The sequence below is a fragment of the Sorex fumeus genome, unplaced genomic scaffold (genome assembly GCF_029834395.1).
Source record: "Sorex fumeus unplaced genomic scaffold, SorFum_2.1 ptg000095l, whole genome shotgun sequence".
In the NCBI taxonomy this organism is placed as follows: Eukaryota; Metazoa; Chordata; class Mammalia; order Eulipotyphla; family Soricidae; genus Sorex; species Sorex fumeus.
In genome coordinates this window covers 2,106,156-2,129,106 of record NW_026606152.1, presented here as the reverse complement: position 1 = coordinate 2,129,106, position 22,951 = coordinate 2,106,156, and the positions used below count along the sequence as shown (strand labels likewise).

Below are 22,951 nucleotides of genomic sequence, written 5' to 3'. Positions count from 1 at the left end.
CAGGTGGGAGAAAACCGGGTCCGGCCACTGTGGAGCTGGGGCTGCCCCCAGGGCCTCAGGCCAGGGCTCTGAAAGAACCGACGGCCTCCTGGCCTGTGTGCCGCCTGGGGCACACCCCGCCCCAGCACTTTTGCGCCAAATGCCTGCCTTTTGGGTACATCCTGAGTAGACGGGGTGCGGCGCCCCTCCCCCCGCGGCCCGCTCCGGACGAGGTGTGAGTCCCGACCCCGGCCAGCCCCTGGTCAGCCCCTGTCCGAGGCTCCAGCCCGCCCTGCTCCCCGTTCCTGGCTGTGGTGGCCGCCCTTTGTCTCCTGGCCTGTGCTGCCAGGACAGCAGGGCCTGCGCCCACCCCCGCGCTCAGCACCCTCCTGGCCGCCGTGTTCCCTGTGGGGGCGGCCGCGGTCACCCACCGGCAGGAAGCCACGCCGGGGTTGGCCCACGTGGGTGCAGTGCGGGAGTTCCCCGGGGCGCCGCGGCGGGCTGGGGGCAGGAGCAAGGCCCGCACGGAGGTGCCGCCAGGGAGAGCAAAGCGGGGCACTGGGTGCGCGGCCCTGTGCGGGTCCCCTCGGGTCCAGGCGCCTCTCCCCTGAGCGGGGCGCTGGGTGGGGGTTGCACAGGGGCGGGGCCCGCCTCTCGGGGTGGGCTCCCCAGCCGGCCCGGGGCCGCCTCCTGGGGATTCCCGCCCGCCCGGGCTGCGGCTGGATTCAAGTCCCTGCGTGCCGCGCCGCAGGGGGCCTGGGCGCCGCAGCCGCCTGCGTCTCCAGCGGCCACGGCGAGCTGTGAACTGTAAAGCCTAATGAGGAGGTTGGGCGGCCCTGCTGGTGGCAATCAAGGGCTCGGGCTGGAGACGAGTTCTTTCAAAGCTCCCCTGCAGGGCGGCTCTCGGCGCCTCACCTGGCGGCTCACCTGGCCAGGCCCGACCAGCCCTTCGCTGGCTGCCGCGCGGGAAGGCGCCGGGCCAGACACCCGCTCCTCCCGTCGGCGCGCAACGCGGGGGGCGGGCCTGCGGCGCAGGGCTGCAGGGCCAGCGGCCGCGGCCGGGAGCGGGCCGGGCACGGACCCCGCCGGAGTCACGCCGCGAGCCGCGAAGGGCCCGCGTGGCCGGGCGGCTGGAGCGGTGGGGGCGCGGGCGGCCCGCGGCCAGCGCCCGGGCGGAGGCGCGCGCACGCCGGCCCGCCCCCACGCGGGTGCGGCCCAATGGCCGGGCGGCCGGCGCGCACGTCACGGGCGCCCCATTGTCATGCAAATATAAAGGGGGTAAAAGGCGGCCCGGCGCGGCGGGCCGGCGAGTGCCGCGGCGCGGGGGGAGACGAGCGGGAACCGCAGCCGAGGGAGCAGCATCGGGACACGCGCGCACGCCGCCCCGGCCGGGCCCCCGCGAGGCAGCGCCCGCGCCCGTCGCCCGCCCGCCGGGGCGCGGCTGGATGAGGCGGGGGCCCCGCGGCGGCGGCCCCCGGCCCCGAGCGCCCGCAGCGCCGACGGGCGGCGTGCGGGGCCCCGGGGCGCCGCGCCCCCCATGCGCCGAGGCGGTCGCGGACACCGCGCGGGGCCCGCTCTGAGCCCCGGCCCGCGCCCGGCGCCAGCATGAGCCAGGCGGAGCTGTCCACCTGCTCCGCGCCGCAGACGCAGCGCATCTTCCAGGAGGCCGTGCGCAGGGGCAACACGCAGGAGCTGCAGTCGCTGCTGCAGAACATGACCAGCTGCGAGTTCAACGTGAACTCGTTCGGGCCCGAGGGCCAGACGGCGCTGCACCAGTCGGTCATCGACGGCAACCTGGAGCTCGTGAAGCTGCTGGTCAAGTTCGGCGCAGACATCCGCCTGGCCAACCGCGACGGCTGGAGCGCGCTGCACATCGCGGCCTTCGGCGGCCACCAGGACATCGTGCTCTATCTCATCACCAAGGCCAAGTACGCGGGCAGCGGCCGGTGATGGCGCCGAGGCCGGGACCGGCTCCGGCCCGCGCGCGTCGACCCTGCCGGCCCGCGGCACCTACCTCGGGGCGCGCCCGCGGCCGTGAAGCCCGAGTCTGACCCCCGGCGAGCGCGAATCCCGAGATCCCGGATCCGCCGCGCTCAACGCGGCGCCCCCGCGCAGGACCCGGAGTTCCAAACTATTTATCGTGTGTGTATCCCTGTGGGTGAAGTCTGTGCGCCTGGTTTTGTTTGGAGAATATTGTGCGTGATCAATGTGGTTATGAGGGGAAGATGCTTGGGTTCTTGTTTTTGTTGTTGTTGTTTTCTTAGTCTAAAAACTAAAAACTTGAGTCTGTCTTTTCTTGGTTGCACTGAAAATACCGCCCAGCCGGATGGTTTCGGAGCTGCCCCCTCCCCGCCTCGCTCTCCCTGGTCCCCGCCGTCCCGGGAACGCGCCCCCACCCCCGCTGACCTGCTGGTTTTGCAGCTCCCCGGAGCACGGTGCTCGCGCGTGGCGGTGACGCGACGGGGGGGGGGGGGGCGGGCGGGTCGGGGCTCAGGCCTTTCTAGCGAATTCTAGTCTAGTTAACAGTCGGTTGCACACTTTTTTTTAAAAAAAAGTTAAGGGATTTGCCACGATTAAATGTCATAACATTTATGACAATATAAAATATTAACATATTTTTAAAGCCGAGTTTTAGGTGTACTTCTCGAATCTTGGTTATAACCCCAATTTTAAAGGGCGTCGTATCCAGCGTTGCGAAGGCAACATGTACCCATATTTATATTTTTATAAAATGCCTATAAGACTGTGAATCTCTCGTACCGATGCCTAGAGACTGGGGACCGTCCCCTGCCCCTCCACAGCCTCGAGGACCGGTGGAGCGAAGGCGGCGGGGTGGGGCGGGGCTTCGCGTCTCTTTCGTCCGGAAAGCTTCTTCCTGGTCGGAGGGTCCAATTTTCTATGCAACCCCACACCCCTTGTTGTTTTGATCCCGAGAAATAAAAGGGAGGCTGAATTATTCAAATTTAAATGAGGCTCCCCCTGGGTTGAAGGACTGCTGGCCCTTCGCGCAAAAATGGGGCTCACTTGAGGACACAGGTGGCCGTGGCGCTTTGTGCCCGGCGGGTCAGACCCGGCAGCCCTGGGGCTTCGAAACCTGGGGTGAGAATATATTGATAATGTCACTGAAACAAGCAGACATTAAAGTGGAGGCACAGATTACTCCAAAGGGAGTTTCCCTGTATATTTTTTCTAGATGCAAAATACCTTTTTTAATTATGTTAATTAATGTTAAGACTTTCCAGGCAGGCACAGAGCCCTGACTGGGTCCTCCTCTTCACTGCAAACTGGATAAAGCCTGCAGCGCACTCCTGATGTACGATAGAGACCTGTAGCCCAGCGTGGAAAATTTATAAATAAATTTGTCATTGATCTTTTTATATGAGAACGTTTGTTGCTTCTCTCCCAGGTCTTGGCACTTGTGGTGTGTGTATGTGGTGGGGGGGGGGGTGTCAGGCTGCTGCCGGCCTGTTCGTGGGCTCCGCTTCCCGCATGGTGCAGGCCTCCATCTGGAAAATTCTGCTCCGAGCCCTGCCTGCCCCCCAGGCACTCCCAGACGCCCCGGTCGGGTGTCCCTGCTACTTGGAGAGGCACCACTACTCCTGCCTGAGTAGAAGGCGGGCCTGAGTCTGGATGCCACACACAGCCTCTGGAAGGGTCAGGGGGCAAGGGTGCGAGGGAGAGGGCACCTGGGCAGACCCTCTGCTCACTTACAAGGCGACTTTCCGAGCCTCCAGCCCCCTCTGCTGGGGCGATGGCGGGTCGCTCCTGCCCTTCATGCCTCAGCTGTTGGTCCTGGTGGGAGGTGGGGGCCAGCTGAGTGGGCTGAGGGTGTCCTGGGAGGCAGAGGCTTCCTGCCTGGCTTCACTCCACGGATTCAGATGCATACAGGCAGCACCATAGCAGTGGCCTGTGGCAGCGGGTCCCTGGGCATTACCGCAGTGGACTTTATGCTCTCCCACCAGGCCACCTGGTGCCCTCACACAGGACCCTGGGCAGTTGGAAGAGAGGTACACAGCGCCCGGGTCCCTCCAGGTCTGCCGGTGGGTGCCGCACCCCTCCTTCCTTTCCTCAGATGGTGCTCAGAGGTGGTTCCTGGTGATGCTGGGGCTCTGGGTAGTGCTGGGGATGGAACCTGGGCCAGCCGTTTGCAAGCCCAGCATACTTCCGGCTGAGCTCCTTCCTGTAGCCACACAGAAGCCCAACTCACCTCCACCTGCCTCCAGATCCCAGAGTCAAGGTCATCCGGGACCCCTGGGAGGAGGGGCTGAGCGGAAGGAGCAAGCCCGGGTGCACGCGGACAGGACACCCCACCTCTGGGCTGAGCCGGGAAGCGCTGGCCGCTGAGGCCTGGACCTGCCGGAGAGCGGCCCAGGTGGGGCAGGTGCGGCCGAGGGCAGCGGCCGTCCCGCGTCCGTCTGTCGGTCTTTCTTCTCCGCCCCATTCATCGGCCGCTCGGCGAGCAGCTGCTATGCTAATGAGGCGGGGACCCAGCTGGGGGGGCAGCTCACAAAGGAGGGCTTTTGCTTTCGGGTCGGGCCGGCCGCGGGCCTCGCCGCACCCACCTCGGGCGTGCGGGGCGAGGGGCAGGGACCAGCTGTCGACTTGGCTCTGGGGTCACGGCCTGGCCCGGCGCTGCCCGGGGCGCCCCCGCCCGTGCCCAGGACCCCTGGCCGGGAAAAGTTGGAGCGTGAGGCCGCGGGACGTGCTGCCGCCCAGCGGCCGAGACCGGCACTGCGCCCGGAGCGGCGGCGGTAGGGGGCCTGCATGCCGGGAGGCTGAGTCCCGCACCGCCCGCCGTGGGCAGCGCGTGGCCCTGGTGGATGAGCCCGCAGTGCAGGTCTGAGGACCCCGGCCCCAACCCTCTCGCCTCCTTGCTGAGGGCTTCGGGTCTGGGGCTTCCCTCACAGCGCCCTGCAGGCCAGCCATGGGGTGCTCAGGTCACCTGCAGGAAGGTCGAGTCCCTCTGTCACCCCTCTCTGTGCTGCGCCCACCTCCCCCTGCTGGACCCTCCTGAGTCAGCTGCTGGAGGAGTCCTGGCCACATACCTGCTACCTGAGGGGTTGCTGAGACCCTCCCCACGGGCATGAACTGGAGCCTGGAACAGGGCCAAGCCCCCCATGGACTTTGCAAAGGGGCCTGGTAGAAATCCCAGACAGATGTCCTTCTCTGTCCTGGGCTGGGGACTGTGCTTCTTTGGGACACAAACTGGCGGTTCGGATCTGGCACCCTGGGGGCGTCGGCCAGAGCAAGGGAGGCAGGGGCTTTGGGTCAGGCCTCCCCCACCGTGCGTGCTGACCACAGAGGGAGCAGAGCAGCAGCGCAGCAGGTTAGGTGCTTACTTTGTATGCAACCAAATCAGGTTCAGTCCCTGACACCCCAAGCTCCACCAGGAGTGACCCCGAGCACAGAGCCAGGAGTAAGCCCTGAGCATAGCTTGGTGTGGCCTCAAACCAACACCCAGTATTGGAAACCCAACCCAAACAAAACAACCCAGAACCTCACAGAGAAAGGAGGGCAGGGCAAGGGTGACTATCCATCCAAACAGTCCAGAGCCACGTGTGGTGTCCAGCACCCCAGCTCCTGCCTCCTCCCCTGCACAGGGGCAGATCCAGTTCCAGGCGAGAGCCCTTGGCAAAGGCCCCCCTGTGGCATGTGCCTGGGGTCACGACAGTCTTGTGGGGTGCTTATGCTGACCCCACCAGCCTGCAGGAGTGAGCAGCCTCTCAGTGGGGCCGGGATCCAGCACCCAGTGAAGCAGAGGTGGGCCAGCCCCTGCCAGCAGCACTAGTGGATGTGAGCTGTCACTCTGGAACATTCTATGGAAGGACCTGCCTGGCCTGTGCTTTTCTTGTGCCTCACACATCTATGGCGTTGGGAACTGGCACTGCACAGCTTCACCCTCTCTTCTGCTCATTCTCACCTCTTACACTGCTATACCTAGCAGAGAATGTCCAGGTTTGTCCAGGAAAGTCTGCACTCTCAGTGCCAGGGTCATGCTGACCACTCAGCAGCCTCATTTCTGACTGGCCCCTGGGCACTGAGCCCAAAAACCCTCTGCACTTCCAAAAGAAAAGAAAAAAGGACAGTTTAGCCTATCACTGCAACTGGATCTGAGGAGGGAGAGGGGAGGGGGAGAGGGAAGGCAGGGGAGAGGAGGGGGGAGAAGACGGAGGGCAGGTAGGGTGCTGCCCTGTATGTGGCAACTGGGTCTGATCCCGGCACCACGGCCAGGAGTGGTTCCCTGAGCCCTGCCAGGATTAATCCCTGAATGCAGGCCAGGAGTCTGAGCATTGAGGGGTGTGACCCAAAACCAACAAAAACAAAGAGAAAATGAAAGGGTGGGGGAAGGGAGGGAGGGAAGGGAGAAAAGTGAAAGGCCAGGCAAGCTCCTTAGGGAGCTCTGGATGCCCTACCCACAGGCGAATCCCTGCTGGGGACTCACGCAGGAAGCAGAGGCCAGGAGACACCTTACAGTGGGAGTTGGGGTCAGGGCTAAGGGCTCGAGTGCAGAGTGGCTGTAGGGCTGCAGGGCCCCAGGGCCCCCAGCTGCAACCTAAACACCAAGATAAATAGATAAATAAATGTTAACAGTAGGGTTTTCAGGAGGCGAGCGTGACCTCTGTGTGTGGCCGACCCGTCCATCCCCAGGCCCATGTATGGGCCCCAAGCACGGCCAGGCCTTTCTCCTGAGCATAGAGTCAGTAGGTGCCCAGAACAAACACACGAACGAGAGCTTCCTCGTGACCCAGCACTTGCAAGCCTAGGGATGTTCTACGGGGAGTTAAGACACACGGGGTATGCTGAGTTGATGGGCCCACCATGTACAGCAGGTGAAGGAGGCCTCGGAGCCAGGGACCCAAGTTCAGGAAGCACCGCTAGGGGGCGCCCCGGGCACCTGGCAGGTGGCTCCCAAGCAAACAGGGTCTTAGGCAAAGCCATCAAGCCATTCCTGCACACAATTGTGTCCAACACACAGCCACCACTGGTTAATTTTGTTTTCACTTTGTCATTTCTGTTTTTGTTTTGTACAAAGTTTTTGCAATTCATGATTTTTGTGGGGGGGGGCTGGGCCATGGGGGGTCGTTGGCGCCACACCCAGAAAGCTCAGGGCTTACTCCTGGCTAGATGCTCAGGAATTACTCCTGGGGGTGCCCAAGGAACAATACTGGGTGTTGGGTTTTGAGCTTGGCTGGCTGCGTGAAAGCAGATGCCCTACCTGCTGTACTATGGTTCCTGCGCCTGGGGGCTGACTCTTGGTGGCCATGGGGGACTCTAGGGGCTGCTGGGGAGTGGCTTTGGAGTGGGCAGCTCTGCTGTCTGGCGCCAGGTGCCACAACCAGGGCCTAGGAATCTTGATGGCATGTGTGCAAGTATACAAAATTAGAATGTGTCACCCCCCACACACACATATACACACACACCACCGCAGTAACAGCAACGGCAAAGGGAGGGAGAAGCCAGTTTCATGCGACGCAGCAAAACCAGGAGCATTCATACAACAGCCCTGTGCTGGGGAACTACTGAGGGGTCCAGGACTGGGTGTGGCCCCGCGATCCGCTGGGATCCATCCCTGAGCGCGGGTGTAGGAGTGAAGCCTGATTACTGCTTAGCTGGTCCAAAACGCCTGTCACTGTCACTGTCCTCCCGTTGTTCATCGATTTGCTCGAGCGGGCCCAGTAACATCTCCATTGTGACACTTGTTACTGTGTTTGACATATCGAATACGTCACGTGGCACAGCTTGCCAGGCTTTGCTGTGCGGGCGAGATACTCTCAGTAGCTTGCCGGGCTCTCCGAGAAGGGCGGAGGAATCGAACCCAGGTCCCCGGGGTTGGCTGTGTGCAAGGCAAACACGCTACCCGCTGTGCTATCGCTCCACCCAAACCAATAAATGAGAAAATCCCAGAAGTGACAGGCCCGCCCCGTGGTGCTGTGGGGACATCCCTACCCGCTGGGTAGCAGCCAGCCCCACCCCAGCTAAACATGGCTCCTGAGGCGGGTGGGGAGTCTAGGGGGGACAAGGGAGGGCCCAGAGTGGCCGGGGTCTCCGTCCTGTCCCTATTGTCACTGCCCGCCCAGGTTCACACCCGAGTCTCCCGCTGAGCACTGTTCCCCCAAGTGAAGCCCCATCCCACCATTTCCTTCTCAGGCACGCCAGGCCCAGGAAGAGACCCAGGCAGCGGCTCCCACACCTCTGGGTGCAGTGCAAGTGGCAGGGGGAGATGGCACCTGCCACTGCAGGCCCCCCAGGATCTTGGAGACCCTCCGCCAAGTCCGGCGTGCCTACCGCAGGCTGCACAGCCAGGACATTAGCCTGCTGCAGTGGCTGGAAGACAGGTACGCGCCAGCTGTGGCACACAGGTTTATTGGAGGGAGGCTCAGGGCCTTGGGCAAAGCCACATTGCTCCGTGGCAGCCACAGTCCTGCTGCTACAGGAGGTTCACCTTGGCCACCACCTGCTTGCAGCCCGTGACTGCGAACTCCCGGCCGGCCACGCGGTAGTAGCTGAGCTGCGCGGCCAGGAGTTCGGCGCGGGCCTGCTCAGGGAAGAAGCCCTCCCCAGCCATCTCCTCGCGGAAGCAGCTGACCACGCTATGCCTGTCCAGCAGCAGGAAGGGCACGACGGCGGCGGCCTGCCAGAGCGGGTGTGCGCGTGCCAGCAGCGCCCGCAGCCCCGCGCGCAGCTCCTCGTCGGGCCGCGGGCCGGGGCGTGCGCGGGTCGCGTTCCGCAGCACGAAGCGCGTGACCTGGGCGCCACCCGCGCCGCTGAGCAGCACGTAGATGGCATTGTGGAATGGGTGCGGGCGCTGCGGCTGCAGTAGGCCGTGAAGCTCGTCCAGCAGCGCCGCGGGCAGCAGCTCCGCCTGGTCCAGCACCACCAGCGGCGTCTTCTCCGCGGCCTCGGCGCGCGCCACCACGGCGGCCACGCGGCGGCCCAGCTCCTCGCGGCAGCGCTGCGCGGCGCGTGGCTCGGGGCAGTGGTGCCGCGCGTGGTACTGCAGCACCAGCGCGCCGTCGTCCAGCACGGCGCGGAAGTGGCGCGCCAGCAGGCGGCCCACGTGGCTCTTGCCCACGCCCGCGGGCCCGTGCAGCGCCAGCAGCAGCGGACGGCTGTGCACGTGTGTGGCCAGGTAGTCCCGCAGCAGCTCCACGATGCGCGCCACGGCCGCCGGCTGCCCAAAGACCGCGCGCCGCAGTGCCTTCTCCAGCCCGTCCAGGTCGTAGCGCTGGGCGTTGTCGTCCAGGTTCTCGATGGCGTTCAGCACCTGGAAGCCCACGATGGCCACGAGCAGCAGGAGGCAGCGCTGCGCGCGGCTGCGGCGCTCGGCTCGCGGCCGGCACCGGCGCGCGCCCTCGGGGTAGAGCACCGCGCGGCTGCGCCGGCGCCGCCTCCGGGGCGCCCCGGCCGCAGGGGCCGCGGGGCCGTCGAAGGTGAAGAACTGCGGCGCCGGGGCGGGCCCCGCGGCCGGCGGCACGAGGCGCCGCTGGCGCAGGACGCACGCGCGGCGGCGCAGCCGGACCACGGCGCGCACCGGGGCCAGGACGCGGGCGCCCGCGGGCTCGCGGCGGGGCGGGCCGGGGTCCATGGCGCGGCGGCGGCGCTCGGCATGCAGCTCGCGCTCCCTGCAAAAGGCGGGCGGGGTGGGCGCGGGCCGGGCGGCCTCCAGCCGCGAGCAGCTGCGCGCGGCCGGCAGGAAGCCGCTCCCGATGCAAATCTCCCGGCCCGAAGGAAGTGGTGGGGGCGGGGGCGCAGCTCCTGGGGGCGACGGCCCGGCCCGCCGCGGGGGAAGGCGGGCCCCGAGCCCCGGCCGGGCGCCCCGGGGCCCCGGGAAGTGGCGCCTGCCCGCCCCAGCCGCGGTCATCCCGCGCCCCGCCTGGGCCTCAGCCCGGTGACGCCGGGGGCGGGGTGGGGAGACGGGCCGAGTCGGGGGGGCCAATGGGAGCGCGAGGGAGGTGCGGTAGCCGTCCCGCAGCTGCCCCTCCCCCCGCACCCCGTACCTGCCAGCCCCAGCCCGGAGAGCCGCCGCCGCTGCCGAGCGCTGCCGAGGTTCGGTCCGGCGGGGCGGCACCTGCGTGTGGCCCCCGGGAGGTTCGGCGGCCGCCGAGGAAGCAGCCGGCTTCCGTTTCTATGCAAAGGAAGTGAGTCAGGGGTGCGGCTGGGCGGGTCTTGGCAGCTGGACGCCCTTCAAGTCCTCCTGGCCGGCCCCTCCACTGCCCCCTGGCCCTCTGTCACACAGGGCTCAGCTTTTCCGGAGGGGCAGGGTGCAGCAAAGGTCACCCGGAAGTGAGGGCCCTGGCCATGGCCCCCAGACCCTACTCTAGTGCCTCACCTGCATCCGCACCGTCCGGTCGTCACTGTGCAGGAATGCCTCCCATCAGCGCTGTGCCCCAGGCCCTTGGGGATGTGGGGTCAGACTCAGGACTGTCCGCCGAGGCATGATGGCCAAAGCCTGCATCTCCCGCGTCCAGATGATCACCAGGGCCCACAGTCCTACACCCTCTGCCCCAGCAGCCTGCAGGCCCCTCGCTGGACCCTCCTGTCGCCACTGGCAGAAGGGGCGGAGCTTCGCAGAGTGGAGCCTTGGGCTCAGACACGCCAGCACTCTAGGGAGGGCACAGCTGTGATCCCCGCACCCCAGGAGGGATTCCTGGACGCAGAGCCAGGAGCAGGCCCTGGGTACCACCGAGTGGCACTGTGCCATGTGCGTGGGAAGGGGGCACCTCCGTGTCCCCCACACCAGGTCTCGGGGTCCTGTGGCGGCAGGAGAGGTGGGAGAGCTCAGGCTCCCAAAAGCAGGCCCAGAAACCACTCACTCACTGGGTTTACCAAAAGGTCTTTTATTTACACATTGGGCTACAGCACGTCCAGAAGCTGCTGTCACACAGCCTAGAGGACATGGAGGCAGCAGGCAGCCTTGCCTATCTGAGCTGCTGAACCTCCCACTGCAGACCCCTGAGCCAGCAGCACCCGTCCCCGAGAATGGGGCCTGAGTGCAGGCCACTCAGCCCACGGCACCGGGCAGGGCCCAGCCAGCCTCCACCCAACTTGGGGGACTTTGAGCCCCCAGATTAGGCACAGACCCGGGTTGCTGCCAGCCAGAGTTCAGGGTGGGGGGTGGAGGGCGGCGCGGGGCCTGCAGCCAGCGGGTGGCACGGCAGTGCAAGGGCGCCTCAGAGTGCGGCCGTGGCAGGCACAGCAGGCAGGGGCAGGTCCAGGGCCGGAGTCTCCGTGGCCTGGGCAGGGCTGGCCTTCCGGTGGTCCAGCTGCTCCAGCTTCTCACCCAGCTGGGAGTAGAGCTCCTTCACGGCCTCTCCACTCTGCACGGAGGTGCAGGTCAGCGGCTAGCCACGCCTCGGGGCCGTGGCCCAGCCCCAGGCACACACCCACCTGGCCCGTGGGCTCCAGCGCCTTCTGCAGAGCCTCCAGCTTGGAAGGGGCCACACGCTGGTGCAGGTGCAGGAGCAGCCGCAGGGCGTGGCGCTGCACACTCTCCTTCCTGCAAGAGGTGTGCTGCAGGAAGGGCCCCAGGCCCCCAGCCCCCAGGCGTGTCCCCAGCCCCCCAGGCTGGCTCCCAGCCCCAGGCTACCTCGGGCAGGCGGTGAGGAGGAAGCCATCAAAGACGCTGCTACAGAACTCCTCCAGGGCGAACTCATCAGCCAGCAGCGCCAGCCCCCCAGTGAGCAGGTGCAGGAAGATGTCCCCGAAGGCCAGGTCACCAAAAGTCTCCGCTGTAAGCAGAGTCATGTCAGCAACCCCACTCAGCTGCACCCGCCGGGGTCCAGCAGGGACACCTGGGCAGCTACAGGGGAGGCAGGGGACAAGCTTGCCCCACGCAGCCGTGCTCAGTGGCCAAGGTACTTGGGAGAAAATCAGCTCAGAGCCAGAAACTCAAAAAGACCAGCAGGAGCCAGCAGCCAGGAGACAGGCAGTCAGCCGTATCCCTCAGACTGGGGCAGTGCTGCAGAACTCGTTGTGGACAGTTCACCTGTGCCCAGACCAGTCGACTCCGACCACACCTGCCTCTACTCTTCCCACTGGGTCCACATTCCCACATGGCCAGGGACAGCCAAGGGGGCAGCAGAGCAGAGCAGGTAAGATGCTCTGGACCCGTGCCACCAGGCCGGCGCCCACTGAAGGATCCCGGGGCTGGGTTGTGCTCTGCAGGAGCTTAAGCACCTTAGGATGGGACCTCAAAGCTAGCCACCAGGACTCTGCCCCTGGTCCCCTCCTGCCTGCATCCAGCGTTGCAGGGGCAGACAGCTGAGATGTGTGGGCCCTTCCAGTTCTCAGGTAGAAGCCCAGAGCCCAGCCAAGGTCCTCCCAGGGCGGTGAAGCATGTCAAAGAGCAGACCCAGGTCGGGGAGGGCTAGGGGGAGGTGCAGGGTCAGGCTGGAGACAGCCAACCACCCGAGCCCCTCCCTGAGTGCGCCCCCCCACCCCCCCCCACCCCCGCCTCACCCAGGCCAGGCAGCAGACGCAGCAGCGCGTTCTTGTTCCTCTGCTTGGTGAAGTGCAGCACATAGTACAGCCCCACCTCGCACGCCATGCGCTGCTCCTGCAGGAACCTGGTCGGGGGTGGGCCCTCAGCAGTGCTGTCAGGCAAGAGGGGGGTGGGCGGGGGGACCCTCCAACACCCAGCCTACTTGGTGAAAGCCTCAGGAAGAAGGTTGGGGTAGGTGGCTGGGGCCCTCTCCTCGGTGGGCAGCTTCTGGTCCACGCTGAAGGTGTGGTCATCCACCACAAAGGCCATGAGCATGGGGAGGAACCTGGTGACCAGCTCCACCTCCTGGGGCAGGAAGGGACCTTGGTTCACTGTCTGCCCCTGCCCCATGGTCCCCCCAAACCAATTCATCAGCGGGGCAACCAACAACAGAACAAACTGCCTCACCATCTTGGGCTCCTTGAAGACTTGGCTATCAATCATGTCCCAGGCCCCCTGGCCCAGAGCCAGCAGGCGCAGCAGCAGCAGGAGGTCAGGGCTGTCCTGGGGAAAGAGGCGTCAGGGGCGCCCCAGAGGGCCCCCTGCCCGGCCCTCACCCTGGGCAGCGTCTCCTGAGGGACCCCCAGCCTGCGCCCAGGCCTCACCCTGGGCAGTGTCTCCTGGCCCACCAGCTCCTGCAGGTGCCTGACTGTGCTCAGCGACAGTGTGTTGATGGCAAAGGGGTCACACAGGATCATGGACAGGTCCCTGCAAGCAGACGCTGCGGGTCCACAGGGCGCTCTGGTCCTGCCCGGGGCCCTGCCCTCTGGGGAGGAACCCCGACCTGCCCATCCACAGGAAACCCTCGACCATCAACTTGCCTGGACCTGCTGCAGATGCTGGGGGTCAGCGCGATGGGCAGGGGAGGCCCATCAGCCCAGTCCCCCACCGGGAGTGGTCCCCATGACCCTGCCCAGAGCAAAGTGCCTGGCCCTAGTTCGAGGCCTTACCCGGGTGTCAGACATGGCGAGGAGCCCCCCGAGAGAAGCACAGGGACCCTGGGCTTCAGGCAGGCCCCGGCTGAGACGCACCCCAGCACCTGCTCCTGGCCCTTCTTCACCCCGTCCAGAAAGCCCTGCAGCTCTCGGGCTCGCTTGCCGTCCACAAAGCGCTCGCGGATACAGGCGTCCAGGCACCAGGTGAACTGCAGGCAGGAGGAGAGGGAGCTGGAGCACAGCCCTGAGCCGGACAGGGCGTGCGTGGGGTGGGGCAGGCACCTTGTGGCAGGGGTCCACGGAGCAGATGTCGCCGACATCCAGGTCGTGCAGGGACATGAGCAGCTCAGCGCGCAGGGTGCAGTAGTGCACGTTGCGCGTGCGCAGAAAGAGCGTGCGCAGGAACTGCAACACCATGTCGTACAGCTTCACGCTCCTGCCCACCATCTGCGTCAGCTTCTGCACCACCTGCAGAAGCCCCAGGGGAGGGGGAGTGAAAGGAGGCCGCACGGGGCTCCTGCTCTCCCTCAGACCCACACAGAACTTCTGCCTTAGCCTCTGCATGTAACACCCCAGCGGGGCGAGGGCAAGGGACAGCGGGGAGGGCGCCTGGCCTGCCTGGAGCCGACCTGGTTTAATCCCCGGCACCTCCTATGGTCTGAGCACTGAGCCAGGAGTCAGCCCACTGCTGTTGCCTGCAAACAAAACACACCCCAAAACACACAGGTCTAACAACCCTTCAGACACCCGAGCCAAAGGCACGTTGGCAGGCAGGACATGAGGTAGGGCTTGGACAAGCAAAAAGGGCAAAAGAGTCGGGAAGACACTTGGGAAAAGGCGAAACCCTGTAAATTTGTGCAACAGGGCAGAGAGACGGCACTGCAAGCAGGACACTACCCACGGCTAGTCTGCGTCCCATCCCTGGCACTACACAGGGTCCCCCCAGGCCCCACGAGGGGGGCCCCTGTGTGTCAGCGGATAGGGCCCAAAGTGTCCCCAAAGGAAATGAGCAAGGAGAAGGTGCGGAGAAAGACCACATTCCGCGGAAGGAAAGACCAAGCCCGGCCTCCCGCGACTCCACCAAGCGCTGCCGCAGGGAGCGAGTCGGTGCCGCAGCCTGGCTCAGCTTCCCCAGAGCAGGACCACCTCTACGCCACACTGTGCCACACAGCCAGCACAAAAGGCTCTCCCCACCCCTTCTCTCCGGAAGGCACAGCTGAGCTCCTAGGCTCCGCCCTAGTGCAGGTCAGGAGAGGGGCCGGCTAGCCGCGGGGTCTTGTTACTAAGCAACAAGTCGGTGGGGGCGGGCCGCTGACCAGTTACCACCCTGCCCGATTCTGGGCCACCCCTGCAGTGGTGGGGCCTTGGAACGGAACTCTCGCCTACCGGCTGTACCTACCCCACCTGCTCTGGGCCGGGAACACCTTTAAGGACCCTGGCCCGAGTCTCCCGTCCAGTGCATCTCATTCTCGCCCACACAGGGCTCTGCAGAGGCGGGTGCTCACCTCACCCTGGCGCCGCGTCCTGGGCGACGGGCTGAAGAAGTTGTGCAGCACGGACAGGTCCGAGCTGAAGAGTGCGCTCTCCTTCTCCAGGATGTACTGCTTCAGCAGCGGGGACACCTCGTCACCGAACAGCGCCTGGTTGTCCTGCCAGATCTGCCGCTTCACCTCCACGGCACAGGCGCGGTACAGCTCCTTGTCGGCCATCACCAGCTTCAGCTTCTTCTCGGGAACCTGCGGACGCCGGGGCCCCTCGAAACCAGCCCGGAGCCTCGGGCCCGCCCGCCGCCCCCCGGAGCCCGCGCACCTTGGGCAGGTGCTTCATGACGCACATGACCACGGGCTGCAGCGACGGCATGCGCACCAGGGAGAAGCTCTTCTCCAGGAGGTCCTCCAGCTTCTTGTACCTGCGGGTGCGCCCCGTGAGCGTGCGCCGCGCCGTGCTGCGCCGCGCCGCGCCGCGCCGCGCCGCGCCCCCCGCCCCGTGCCGCCCGCCCGCGCACCTCTCCTCGGCCTTGCCCTCCTGGGCGATGGCCGACACGCGCTCCAGCAGCTTGTCCCGCAGCTCGTCGAACACCGACTGGTGGAACTCCAGGCGCGGGGTGCCGTGCAGGTCCAGGAAAGGCAGCGCCGACTGCAGCGAGGGCAGCAGCACGCCGTTCTCCGTCTGCGGGGCGGCGCGCTCAGGACGCTGCGAGGGGCCCGGCGCGGCCCCGGCCCCCGCCAGGCCTCCCCCGGCCCCCGCCCCCCACACCCCCGCCCCCACCCGCGCACCTGGAACTGTTCGATGGCTTTGAGCGGCTCAGTGCAGTTGGTCAGCGTCTCCTTCAGGTCCTCGCCGTTGGCCACGCCCAGGTCCTGCAGCCCCGCGAACAGGGCCGAGGCCCCGGCGCCCGCCCGGCTCGGCGCCACATCCCCGCCGCGCTCCGCCGGCGCCCCCGCGCCGCGCTCGGCCGGGCCCCGGGCCGCGCCCGCGCCCCGCTCCCCCGCGCCCTCCAGCTCGGCCAGCTCCGCCGCGGCGCCGGTCGTTCCCCCGCGGCCGCCACTTCCGTTCCGTCAGCGCGGTCCGCCCGCCAACCGCTCCCGGGAAACAGCGCCGCCGCCGCTCAGAGGTTCCAGGAAGCGCGCGGCCGCCGCGCCGGGCCCAGGCCGGGCGCCGCGTCCGCCCCCGTAGCGCCGGGCCCCGCCCACTGAGTCAGGCCCCAACCCGCGCCGGCCCCTCTCCCGGAGCCGGGCCCGGCCTGTGAACCCGGATCCAACCCGCGCTGGCCCCGCCCACGATCCCGGGCCCAACCCGCCTTGGCCCCGCCCGCTAAGCCGGGCCCCCAATCCACGATGGCCCCGCCCCCGGGGCCGGGCCCGCTCGCTGAGCCCGGATCCAGCCCTCCCCAACCAGCGCTGGCCCCGCCCCTGGAGTTCGGATCCGCCTCTTGTGCCTGGGTTCCCCTCAACCCGCTCAGGCTCCGCCCACAGAGCCCGTCGCCCCGCGCCCGACCCGCGCTCGGACCCGCCCACCCCGCCCGCACTGCCCACTGGCCGTCAGGACGCGCATCAGTCTGCCGGGTTCTCCCACTCAGGTCTACTGCCCCGCCGACCGGAACCCAGGCCCCGCCCACTAGGCCTTCTAGCCCCGCCCCCATGCCAGAAGACCCGCCCAGCGGTTTGGGTCCGCAGGGCCTTAGACTTTATAGAAGCGGAGCTGGTGCTGTCAGCTTCTTAAAGACCCCCTAGTAAGGCGCTTGCTTGGCACTCCCGCTGACCCGGGGTCCATTCCAGGCACCCCATAATAGTCCCCTGAACACTGCCAGGGGTGATTCCTGAGCACAGAGCTAGGAGTAAGCCCAGAGCACTGACAAGTGTGCCCCAAAAGACTGAACAAAACAAAACTTGCTTTCTGCGGAGGAAGGAAGCCCTGCAGAGTCCCTCCTGGAGGCTTCCGGGACCGGCTGGTGTTGCTGATGCAACTCAGAGACTGCTCTTCAGCCCTTTGCACCACCTCCCACCTCTCCATGTTGTTCTCACCAAGTCTGCTTTTTATGACCTCAAGCAGCCTCTGATCCTGGGAATATTTTGTTTGCGGAAGTGAAACTCTGTGCTGGACCCACCAGGGTCCCAGCCAGACTGAGCTGCTTCCCTGTCAAAGGGGAGAGTACTGGGGGCTGGAGCAATAGCACAGCGGATAGGGCATTTGCCTTGCACGAGGCCGACCCGGGTTCGATTCCCAGCATCCCATATGGTCCCCTGAGCACCGCCAGGAGTAATTCCTGAGTGCAGATCCAGGAGTAACCCCTGTGCATCGCTGGGTGTGACCCAAAAATCAAATAAATATAAATAAATAAATAATTTTTAATTAAAAAAAAAAAAAGGGGGAGAGTACTGATGGCTGACGTCTCCGGGGGCGTCTTGGGTGTGCAGTGGGGCCTGTGAGGACTGGTCATCTCTCACTCTGCAGGGACCAGCAGCGTGAGGGAGGCACCTGAGGTGAAGGCCAGCTCTGAGTCAGCAGTTTGCTGGTCCCCTGCAGAGCCAGGGAATCAAAGGCTGGTGAGCACTGCTGAGTGGTCTCTCCCAGCCCTCCAGCGCACACGCTCAGCCAGGGCAGGCTTCACACCCTCTCCCTGCCCTGGAAACACTCTTCCATGCATTCTCTGGGGTTCTGCCTTTCTCGGGATGGCTGGAGCAGCTTCTCCCACTCCTGGCTGGGAGCCCAAGGAAGGGGGTTCTTGGTGAAGCAATTGGAGCAGAGCTTCCAGCCCCTCTAGCCCAGAACAAGCCCCTAGGCTGGGTTCCCACGGGAAGGAGGCAGCCCAGAGGCCAGGGATGTGTAAGAGCAGTCTGGCTTGATTCATGGGGCACCAGGGGCCACTTTTCTGGGGTGCTGTTCTCTGGGCATGAGACTGCAGCTGGGTGTGGCCTCCTGGGGTAGGGTGAGGAACAGCCTGGGTGCCTCTGGCACAGGTGCAGCCCTGGGAGGGGCAGCAGAGGGAAAACCATAGCTGGAGGCTGGAGTTGGGCCACAGCTCCACTCGGCTGTGCCTCCCAGGGGTCTTCGCTTCACCCTGGCAGGGGGCTCGGGGGTGGGGGGAGGCAGACTGTCTTCACCCGACACTACTTGTCCCAGTCTCTCAGATAGATCAGCAGGCCATGCCCTGACCCTGGACTGCACAGCTAGCTGGGGTGTCCTGCTCAACCCAGGCTGTTTCCCACCCACCCAGGAACACCAGGCAGGCAGACACAAGAGCAGAAGAAACAGTGCCTCTGTATAGCAAGGGGTTGGCCCACCAGGACAAAGGGGCAGGTGGCCAGGCTGGGGCACAAGCCTCAGAGGCCCAGGGCTCAGTGTCTGGCCAGGGCTAGGCCAGGCTGGCTGTGGCCATAGGCTCTAGGTGGCGCAGAAAAAGCTTTTGTCTTGAGGCTTGGACCTTTGCACACCCTGGATGGCCACCCCAGGCGCCGAGGGACAGCACATCTTGTCACAGTCCTCTGTGCGGTAGGTGGCGGGGTCAGGGGTGCAGGCTGCTGAGAGAGAAGACCCTGCCCTGCCCCGGCTGCAAGCTCCCCTGGGGTCCAGCCCAGCTCCAAGGGCCGCATCCCTGGGGCCACCTTACAGGAGCAGGAGCGGCGCCTGGAGAAGGGTGGTGACCACAGGCTCTGCAGACAGCAGCACGGAAGGATGTCACGGGCGGTGGAATTGAGACGCTTCCCCACCTTGGGTGTCTGCGCGGGAGCCTAGGAGGAGAGGCTGAGGCGATGGGGTGCCCCCTGCACCAGAAGCCGAGACAGAGGATGCAGGAGAGAAGGCAGTTGGGGTCTCCCGTCCCCACCGGCCCTCAAGGCACTCGACCTTTGGGGGTGAAGCCCACCTCCTTTGGCTCCCTCAGAAAGACAGTACTCTGCAGGACGGGGCTCTTACTCTGCAGACACCGGCCTCGCTGCACCCTGCTGCCTTGGCTCTCTGCAGGCACAGGAAGGCGTGAAAGGAACTGGAGTGGTCCACTCCCACGGCTGGACGCAGGTGCAGGCACATACCATGGGTAGGGGCCCTGCAGCCAATACTGAAGTTGGGGTGTGAGGAGGGCTCTCGGATGGATGCATCAGCCGCCTCGTACGTGGTAGGGCCAGGGACGTCCGGGTCCATCAGGATGGGAGGTCGCTGCCCCAGCACTGGCAAGAAGCAGGGGGGAGGCTGAGCATCCAGCAGCCACGCTCAGTCCCCTGCCAGTCCCTCACTTACACTGCTTCTGCAGGACCTGGGTGGTGACGGGCCAGGAGAGCATCTGCTGCCGGGGCCCAGTTGACTGCTGGAACCAGGCCTCCTCCCTGGGATGCTGCTTCAGATTCAACAGCACCACAGTCCTGTGTACAGGTCTGGAAAAGACACGGCACCATAGTCCGCACCTCAGCCCAGCCTAGCCCGGCCTCCTCCCCGCCACAGTTCTCACTGTGGGAGCAGGAGCGGTGTCAGCCTCAGGGGCCCGTGGGTCCAGTGTCTGCCTCCATTGATGTAGAAGTTCGCCAGGAACTTCACGGCCTTCTGGTCAAAGTTCATCCTCGGGCCTCCGGCCTGGCCACTTGCCGGCCAAGCAGGGCCTTCTGTGACATCACCGGCCTTGGCCTCCCGCAGTTGCCGGGCACTGGCCTGGGGAAGAGTGCCGTCCAGACTGAAGGAGCTGAGGGCCCCTCCCGCCCGGTAGGCCCCCTAGGCAGCCTCTGCCCCCAGAAGCTCTTTCCTGGTGAGCTCTAGCTTAGTAGCCCCCTCTCTGCTCCTCCAGAGTAGGTGAGGGGGCTGGAGCCAAGACGCGGGGCTGAGCACCATGGCGGCCACTCCCAAACACCCCCTCTTCACGCCAGAGCCTCACTACATCCCAGGGTGAGCTGGAGGGAGCCCCGGATCACTGGCAGGAGGGCGCGACACTCCAGGGAGTGTGGGGCTGCTGGCAGTGAGGCCGGGTGCATGGGGCCTGCTGCCCACAGCCTGTGCTGGGGATGCTGCTCTTGCCCACTGGCTCTGTGCCTCCTCTCCCCTTGGCAGCTACGCGGGCTTCTATCCGCAGCTGCGCTTCCAGGTGGGGCACACGTACGGGCACACCACGGCACAGCTCCTCACCGACCCCAGCGTTCAAAAGAGCCCGTGCTCTGTGCTCTCGCCCATTTCCAAGCCCAAGCTCACGGAGGACTACAGCAAGCCCAAGACCCCCTTCGTGCCCTGCCGAGACCTCCTGGAGCCCCACATCCCCCACTACAGTGGTGAGCTAGGGCTCAAGGGCTTGGCCACGCCCTGCCGCCCCTGCTGTCGCTCAGGCCATCTGTCCACTCAGGTCTGAAGCCCTACAAGGACTTCAGGGTCCTGGGCCTATTCCCAGCGCAGGAACCAGACTCCCAGGGTCAGCTGGAGGCAGAGGATGAGGGCCCACTGCCCGCAGGCTTCCTGCCCTACAGCCCCTACGCCCCCTGCCCACCAGGCAGGAAGGATGAGTCCAGAGACCTGGGGCACCCAGGCTTGAGACTGCCTCCCCAGGAGTACTGGAAACAGGCAGCCCCAGCGCCCAAAGCACCCAGGCACAACCAGGTGAGAGGAGGAGCCAGCCCCCAGGGAGCGCAGGGGAGGGGGGACTGGGCCAGTGACAGCTCCTGCCACCCCACAGCTGTACCACTGGCGGAGGGACCAGTTCCCCGTACCAAGGCAGCCACAGGAGACACTGGACCCACAACACTTCCACAGGCTTCCCCAGCTGGACCACCCCAACCTTGTCCAGCGCAAGGCCATCTCCGGTGAGTCAGGAGGGAGGTCACAGCTCCAGCACTGGCCTGAGGGGTGAGTCCTCTGCCTGGACCCCGACTTCTCCTGCCCCCCCAGGCTATGCTGGCTTTGTCCCCCGCTTTGCCTGGGTAATGGGTATGAACTACCGAGACGGGGTCACACAGGCCATGGACGAATTTGACAAGAACCAGGTAGATACCCCGATGACCCACCCCAGTCCCTACACCCAGGCCTTGGCTACAGGCTCTCCAGGTTGGAGCAGGGGTGTGCGTGTCAGTACGTGTGTGTGTGTGTGTGTGTGCATCACCTCCTCACTGGCTACCGGCTGGAGAACTCAGTTTGTGCCCCTTTGCAGTTCCTGTTCAGAAATCCCATCTGTAACCTGGGCGAGAGGCTGCCCCAAAGCCACTGGCCTAGCAGGACCATCTACCGCAGCCAGGGTCAGATACCCTTCTACATGGGGTTCATACCATGTGAGTTGGGGCTATCCTCCCTACCATCTCGGTCCTACTTATGTACAGGGAGGAGCTGGGCAACTGAGTCCTTACCCACCTGCCCCCTGTAGTCAGTCCCCAGGACCCTAGAACTGGGACTTTGCTCACTCCCCTCCCCAAATTCCTGGTAGAAAGGGCCCAGAGGAGGGGAGGGGACAGGCTGGTCCTCAGAATCAGGTGCTTGGGGGTATGTGCAGGCAGGCCAGTTGCTGGTGGGCTGGCTACATGGCAGCTGCACTGGCCCTCACAGCCATGCAGGACAAGTACGGAATGACCCTTGGTGACAGCACGCGCAAGGCCTATCAGAATGAACTGGAGAGGCGCAACCAGACACTATGAAAAGGCTTTAATGTGTCTGTACAGCACGCGTCAGACAGGAAGAGGAAGTGCACACGCAGTGACAGCTACCGGAACAGGTTGTGAATGAATAAAGTTCACAGGCTTCCAAGCTGTGGCGGGTACACAGCCCTAGGCCACCTCCTCCTCCGCCTCCTCCTCAAACTCGCCCTCCTCTTCGGCCGTGGCGTCCTGGTACTGCTGGTACTCGGACACCAGGTCGTTCATGTTGCTCTCAGCCTCGGTGAACTCCATCTCGTCCATGCCCTCGCCCGTGTACCAGTGCAGGAAGGCCTTGCGGCGGAACATGGCTGTGAACTGCTCTGAGATGCGCTTGAACAGCTCCTGGATGGCCGTGCTGTTGCCAATGAAGGTGGCAGACATCTTGAGCCCCCGTGGCGGGATGTCGCACACGGCCGTCTTCACATTGTTGGGGATCCACTCCACGAAGTAGCTGCTGTTCTTGTTCTGCACGTTCAGCATCTGCTCGTCCACCTCCTTCATGGACATGCGGCCACGGAAGACGGCAGCCACCGTCAGGTAGCGGCCGTGGCGCGGATCACACGCGGCCATCATGTTCTTGGCATCAAACATCTGCTGGGTGAGCTCGGGCACGGTCAGGGCGCGGTACTGCTGGCTGCCCCGGCTGGTCAGGGGGGCAAAGCCAGGCATGAAGAAGTGCAGGCGTGGGAAGGGCACCATGTTCACGGCCAGCTTGCGCAGGTCAGCATTGAGCTGGCCAGGGAAGCGCAGGCAGGTGGTGACGCCACTCATGGTGGCTGACACCAGGTGATTGAGGTCGCCATAGGTGGGCGTGGTGAGCTTGAGGGTGCGGAAGCAGATGTCGTACAGTGCCTCGTTGTCGATGCAGTATGTCTCGTCTGTGTTCTCCACCAGCTGGTGCACTGACAGGGTGGCATTGTAGGGCTCCACCACCGTGTCCGACACCTTGGGCGAGGGCACCACGCTGAAGGTGTTCATGATGCGGTCGGGGTACTCCTCGCGGATCTTGCTGATGAGCAGCGTGCCCATGCCCGAGCCTGTGCCCCCACCCAGCGAGTGCGTGAGCTGGAAGCCCTGCAGGCAGTCGCAGCTCTCCGCCTCCTTCCTCACGACGTCCAGGACCGAGTCCACCAGCTCCGCGCCCTCTGTGTAATGGCCCTTGGCCCAGTTGTTGCCGGCTCCACTCTGACCTGTGGGGGGACAGGTGGTCACCAAACTCCAACACCAAGGGTGACCCTCCAAAGCCACCCCCTCAGGCAGCTGAGAAGTGAGCCTCTCCCTACTGGCTCTGACAGTTCCCAAGGACAAGCCAGGCCAAACCGATTGGCTCTGCCTCAACTGCAGATTCCAGTGCTCGTGCCCAGCCAGAGTGCAGACAGCTGGGTCTCCCCAAAGCTGCTTTGGGAGATTTAGCAGGTGGGGGAGCGCCTCCCAGCCCAAGCCTGGGCGGGGGATAGGTG

General features: G+C 65.3%; 5 protein-coding genes across 6 annotated transcripts in view; 2 read left to right on the top strand and 3 right to left on the bottom strand.

The window, feature by feature from the left end:
- Positions 1-1,474: 1,474 nt before the first annotated feature.
- On the top strand, positions 1,475-2,790 carry NRARP (NOTCH regulated ankyrin repeat protein). Its single transcript, XM_056132890.1, has one exon. The coding sequence runs from the start codon at positions 1,585-1,587 to the stop codon at positions 1,927-1,929; it is 345 nt and encodes a 114-aa protein (XP_055988865.1). The 5' UTR covers positions 1,475-1,584; the 3' UTR covers positions 1,930-2,790.
- Positions 2,791-8,342: 5,552 nt separating this feature from the next.
- On the bottom strand, positions 8,343-10,315 carry TOR4A (torsin family 4 member A). The gene is made up of 2 exons (XM_056132693.1): positions 10,310-10,315; positions 8,343-10,105 (listed from the first exon to the last, which is right to left on the bottom strand). Exons 1-2 carry the CDS (start codon positions 10,313-10,315, stop codon positions 8,408-8,410), a joined length of 1,704 nt encoding a protein of 567 aa, XP_055988668.1. The 3' UTR covers positions 8,343-8,407.
- Positions 10,316-11,120: 805 nt separating this feature from the next.
- Positions 11,121-19,446, bottom strand: NELFB (negative elongation factor complex member B). The gene is made up of 17 exons (XM_056132692.1): positions 19,340-19,446; positions 19,132-19,265; positions 18,927-19,061; positions 18,506-18,548; positions 15,672-15,942; positions 15,401-15,564; positions 15,205-15,304; positions 14,901-15,131; positions 13,678-13,863; positions 13,492-13,604; positions 13,066-13,168; positions 12,869-12,964; positions 12,624-12,766; positions 12,439-12,545; positions 11,567-11,708; positions 11,368-11,476; positions 11,121-11,297 (listed from the first exon to the last, which is right to left on the bottom strand). Exons 1-17 carry the CDS (start codon positions 19,444-19,446, stop codon positions 11,151-11,153), a joined length of 2,331 nt encoding a protein of 776 aa, XP_055988667.1. The 3' UTR covers positions 11,121-11,150.
- A 265-nt stretch (positions 19,447-19,711) lies between these two features.
- CIMIP2A (ciliary microtubule inner protein 2A) lies at positions 19,712-21,491 on the top strand. The gene is made up of 7 exons (XM_056132996.1): positions 19,712-19,767; positions 19,930-20,144; positions 20,216-20,466; positions 20,543-20,669; positions 20,755-20,849; positions 21,014-21,131; positions 21,403-21,491. Exons 1-7 carry the CDS (start codon positions 19,712-19,714, stop codon positions 21,489-21,491), a joined length of 951 nt encoding a protein of 316 aa, XP_055988971.1.
- Positions 21,484-22,951, bottom strand: part of TUBB4B (tubulin beta 4B class IVb) — a 36,539-nt gene continuing 35,071 nt past the window's right edge. For both annotated transcript variants that reach the window (XM_056132993.1, XM_056132992.1), the window contains exon 5: positions 21,484-22,681. In XM_056132993.1, the coding sequence (XP_055988968.1) occupies positions 21,621-22,681 (1,061 nt within the window). In that variant the 3' untranslated portion in view covers positions 21,484-21,620. The remainder of the gene's footprint in view (positions 22,682-22,951) is intronic.

Bases quoted from the DNA above. Each gene is read 5' to 3' on its own strand.
- NRARP (XM_056132890.1), top strand. From the start codon at position 1,585: ATGAGCCAGGCGGAGCTGTCCACCTGCTCCGCGCCGCAGACGCAGCGC.
- CIMIP2A (XM_056132996.1), top strand. From the start codon at position 19,712: ATGGCGGCCACTCCCAAACACCCCCTCTTCACGCCAGAGCCTCACTAC. The intron at 20,467-20,542 runs GTGAGAGGAGGA...GCCACCCCACAG, and splicing joins AAGCACCCAGGCACAACCAG to CTGTACCACTGGCGGAGGGA. The intron at 21,132-21,402 runs GTGAGTTGGGGC...TGGCCCTCACAG, and splicing joins CTACATGGGGTTCATACCAT to CCATGCAGGACAAGTACGGA.
- NELFB (XM_056132692.1), bottom strand. From the start codon at position 19,446: ATGAACTTTGACCAGAAGGCCGTGAAGTTCCTGGCGAACTTCTACATC. The intron at 12,767-12,868 runs GTGAGGCAGTTT...TTCCTGCCCCAG, and splicing joins TCTTCAAGGAGCCCAAGATG to GAGGTGGAGCTGGTCACCAG. The intron at 11,709-12,438 runs GTGAGGCGGGGG...CTCTGCTTACAG, and splicing joins GCGTCTGCTGCCTGGCCTGG to CGGAGACTTTTGGTGACCTG.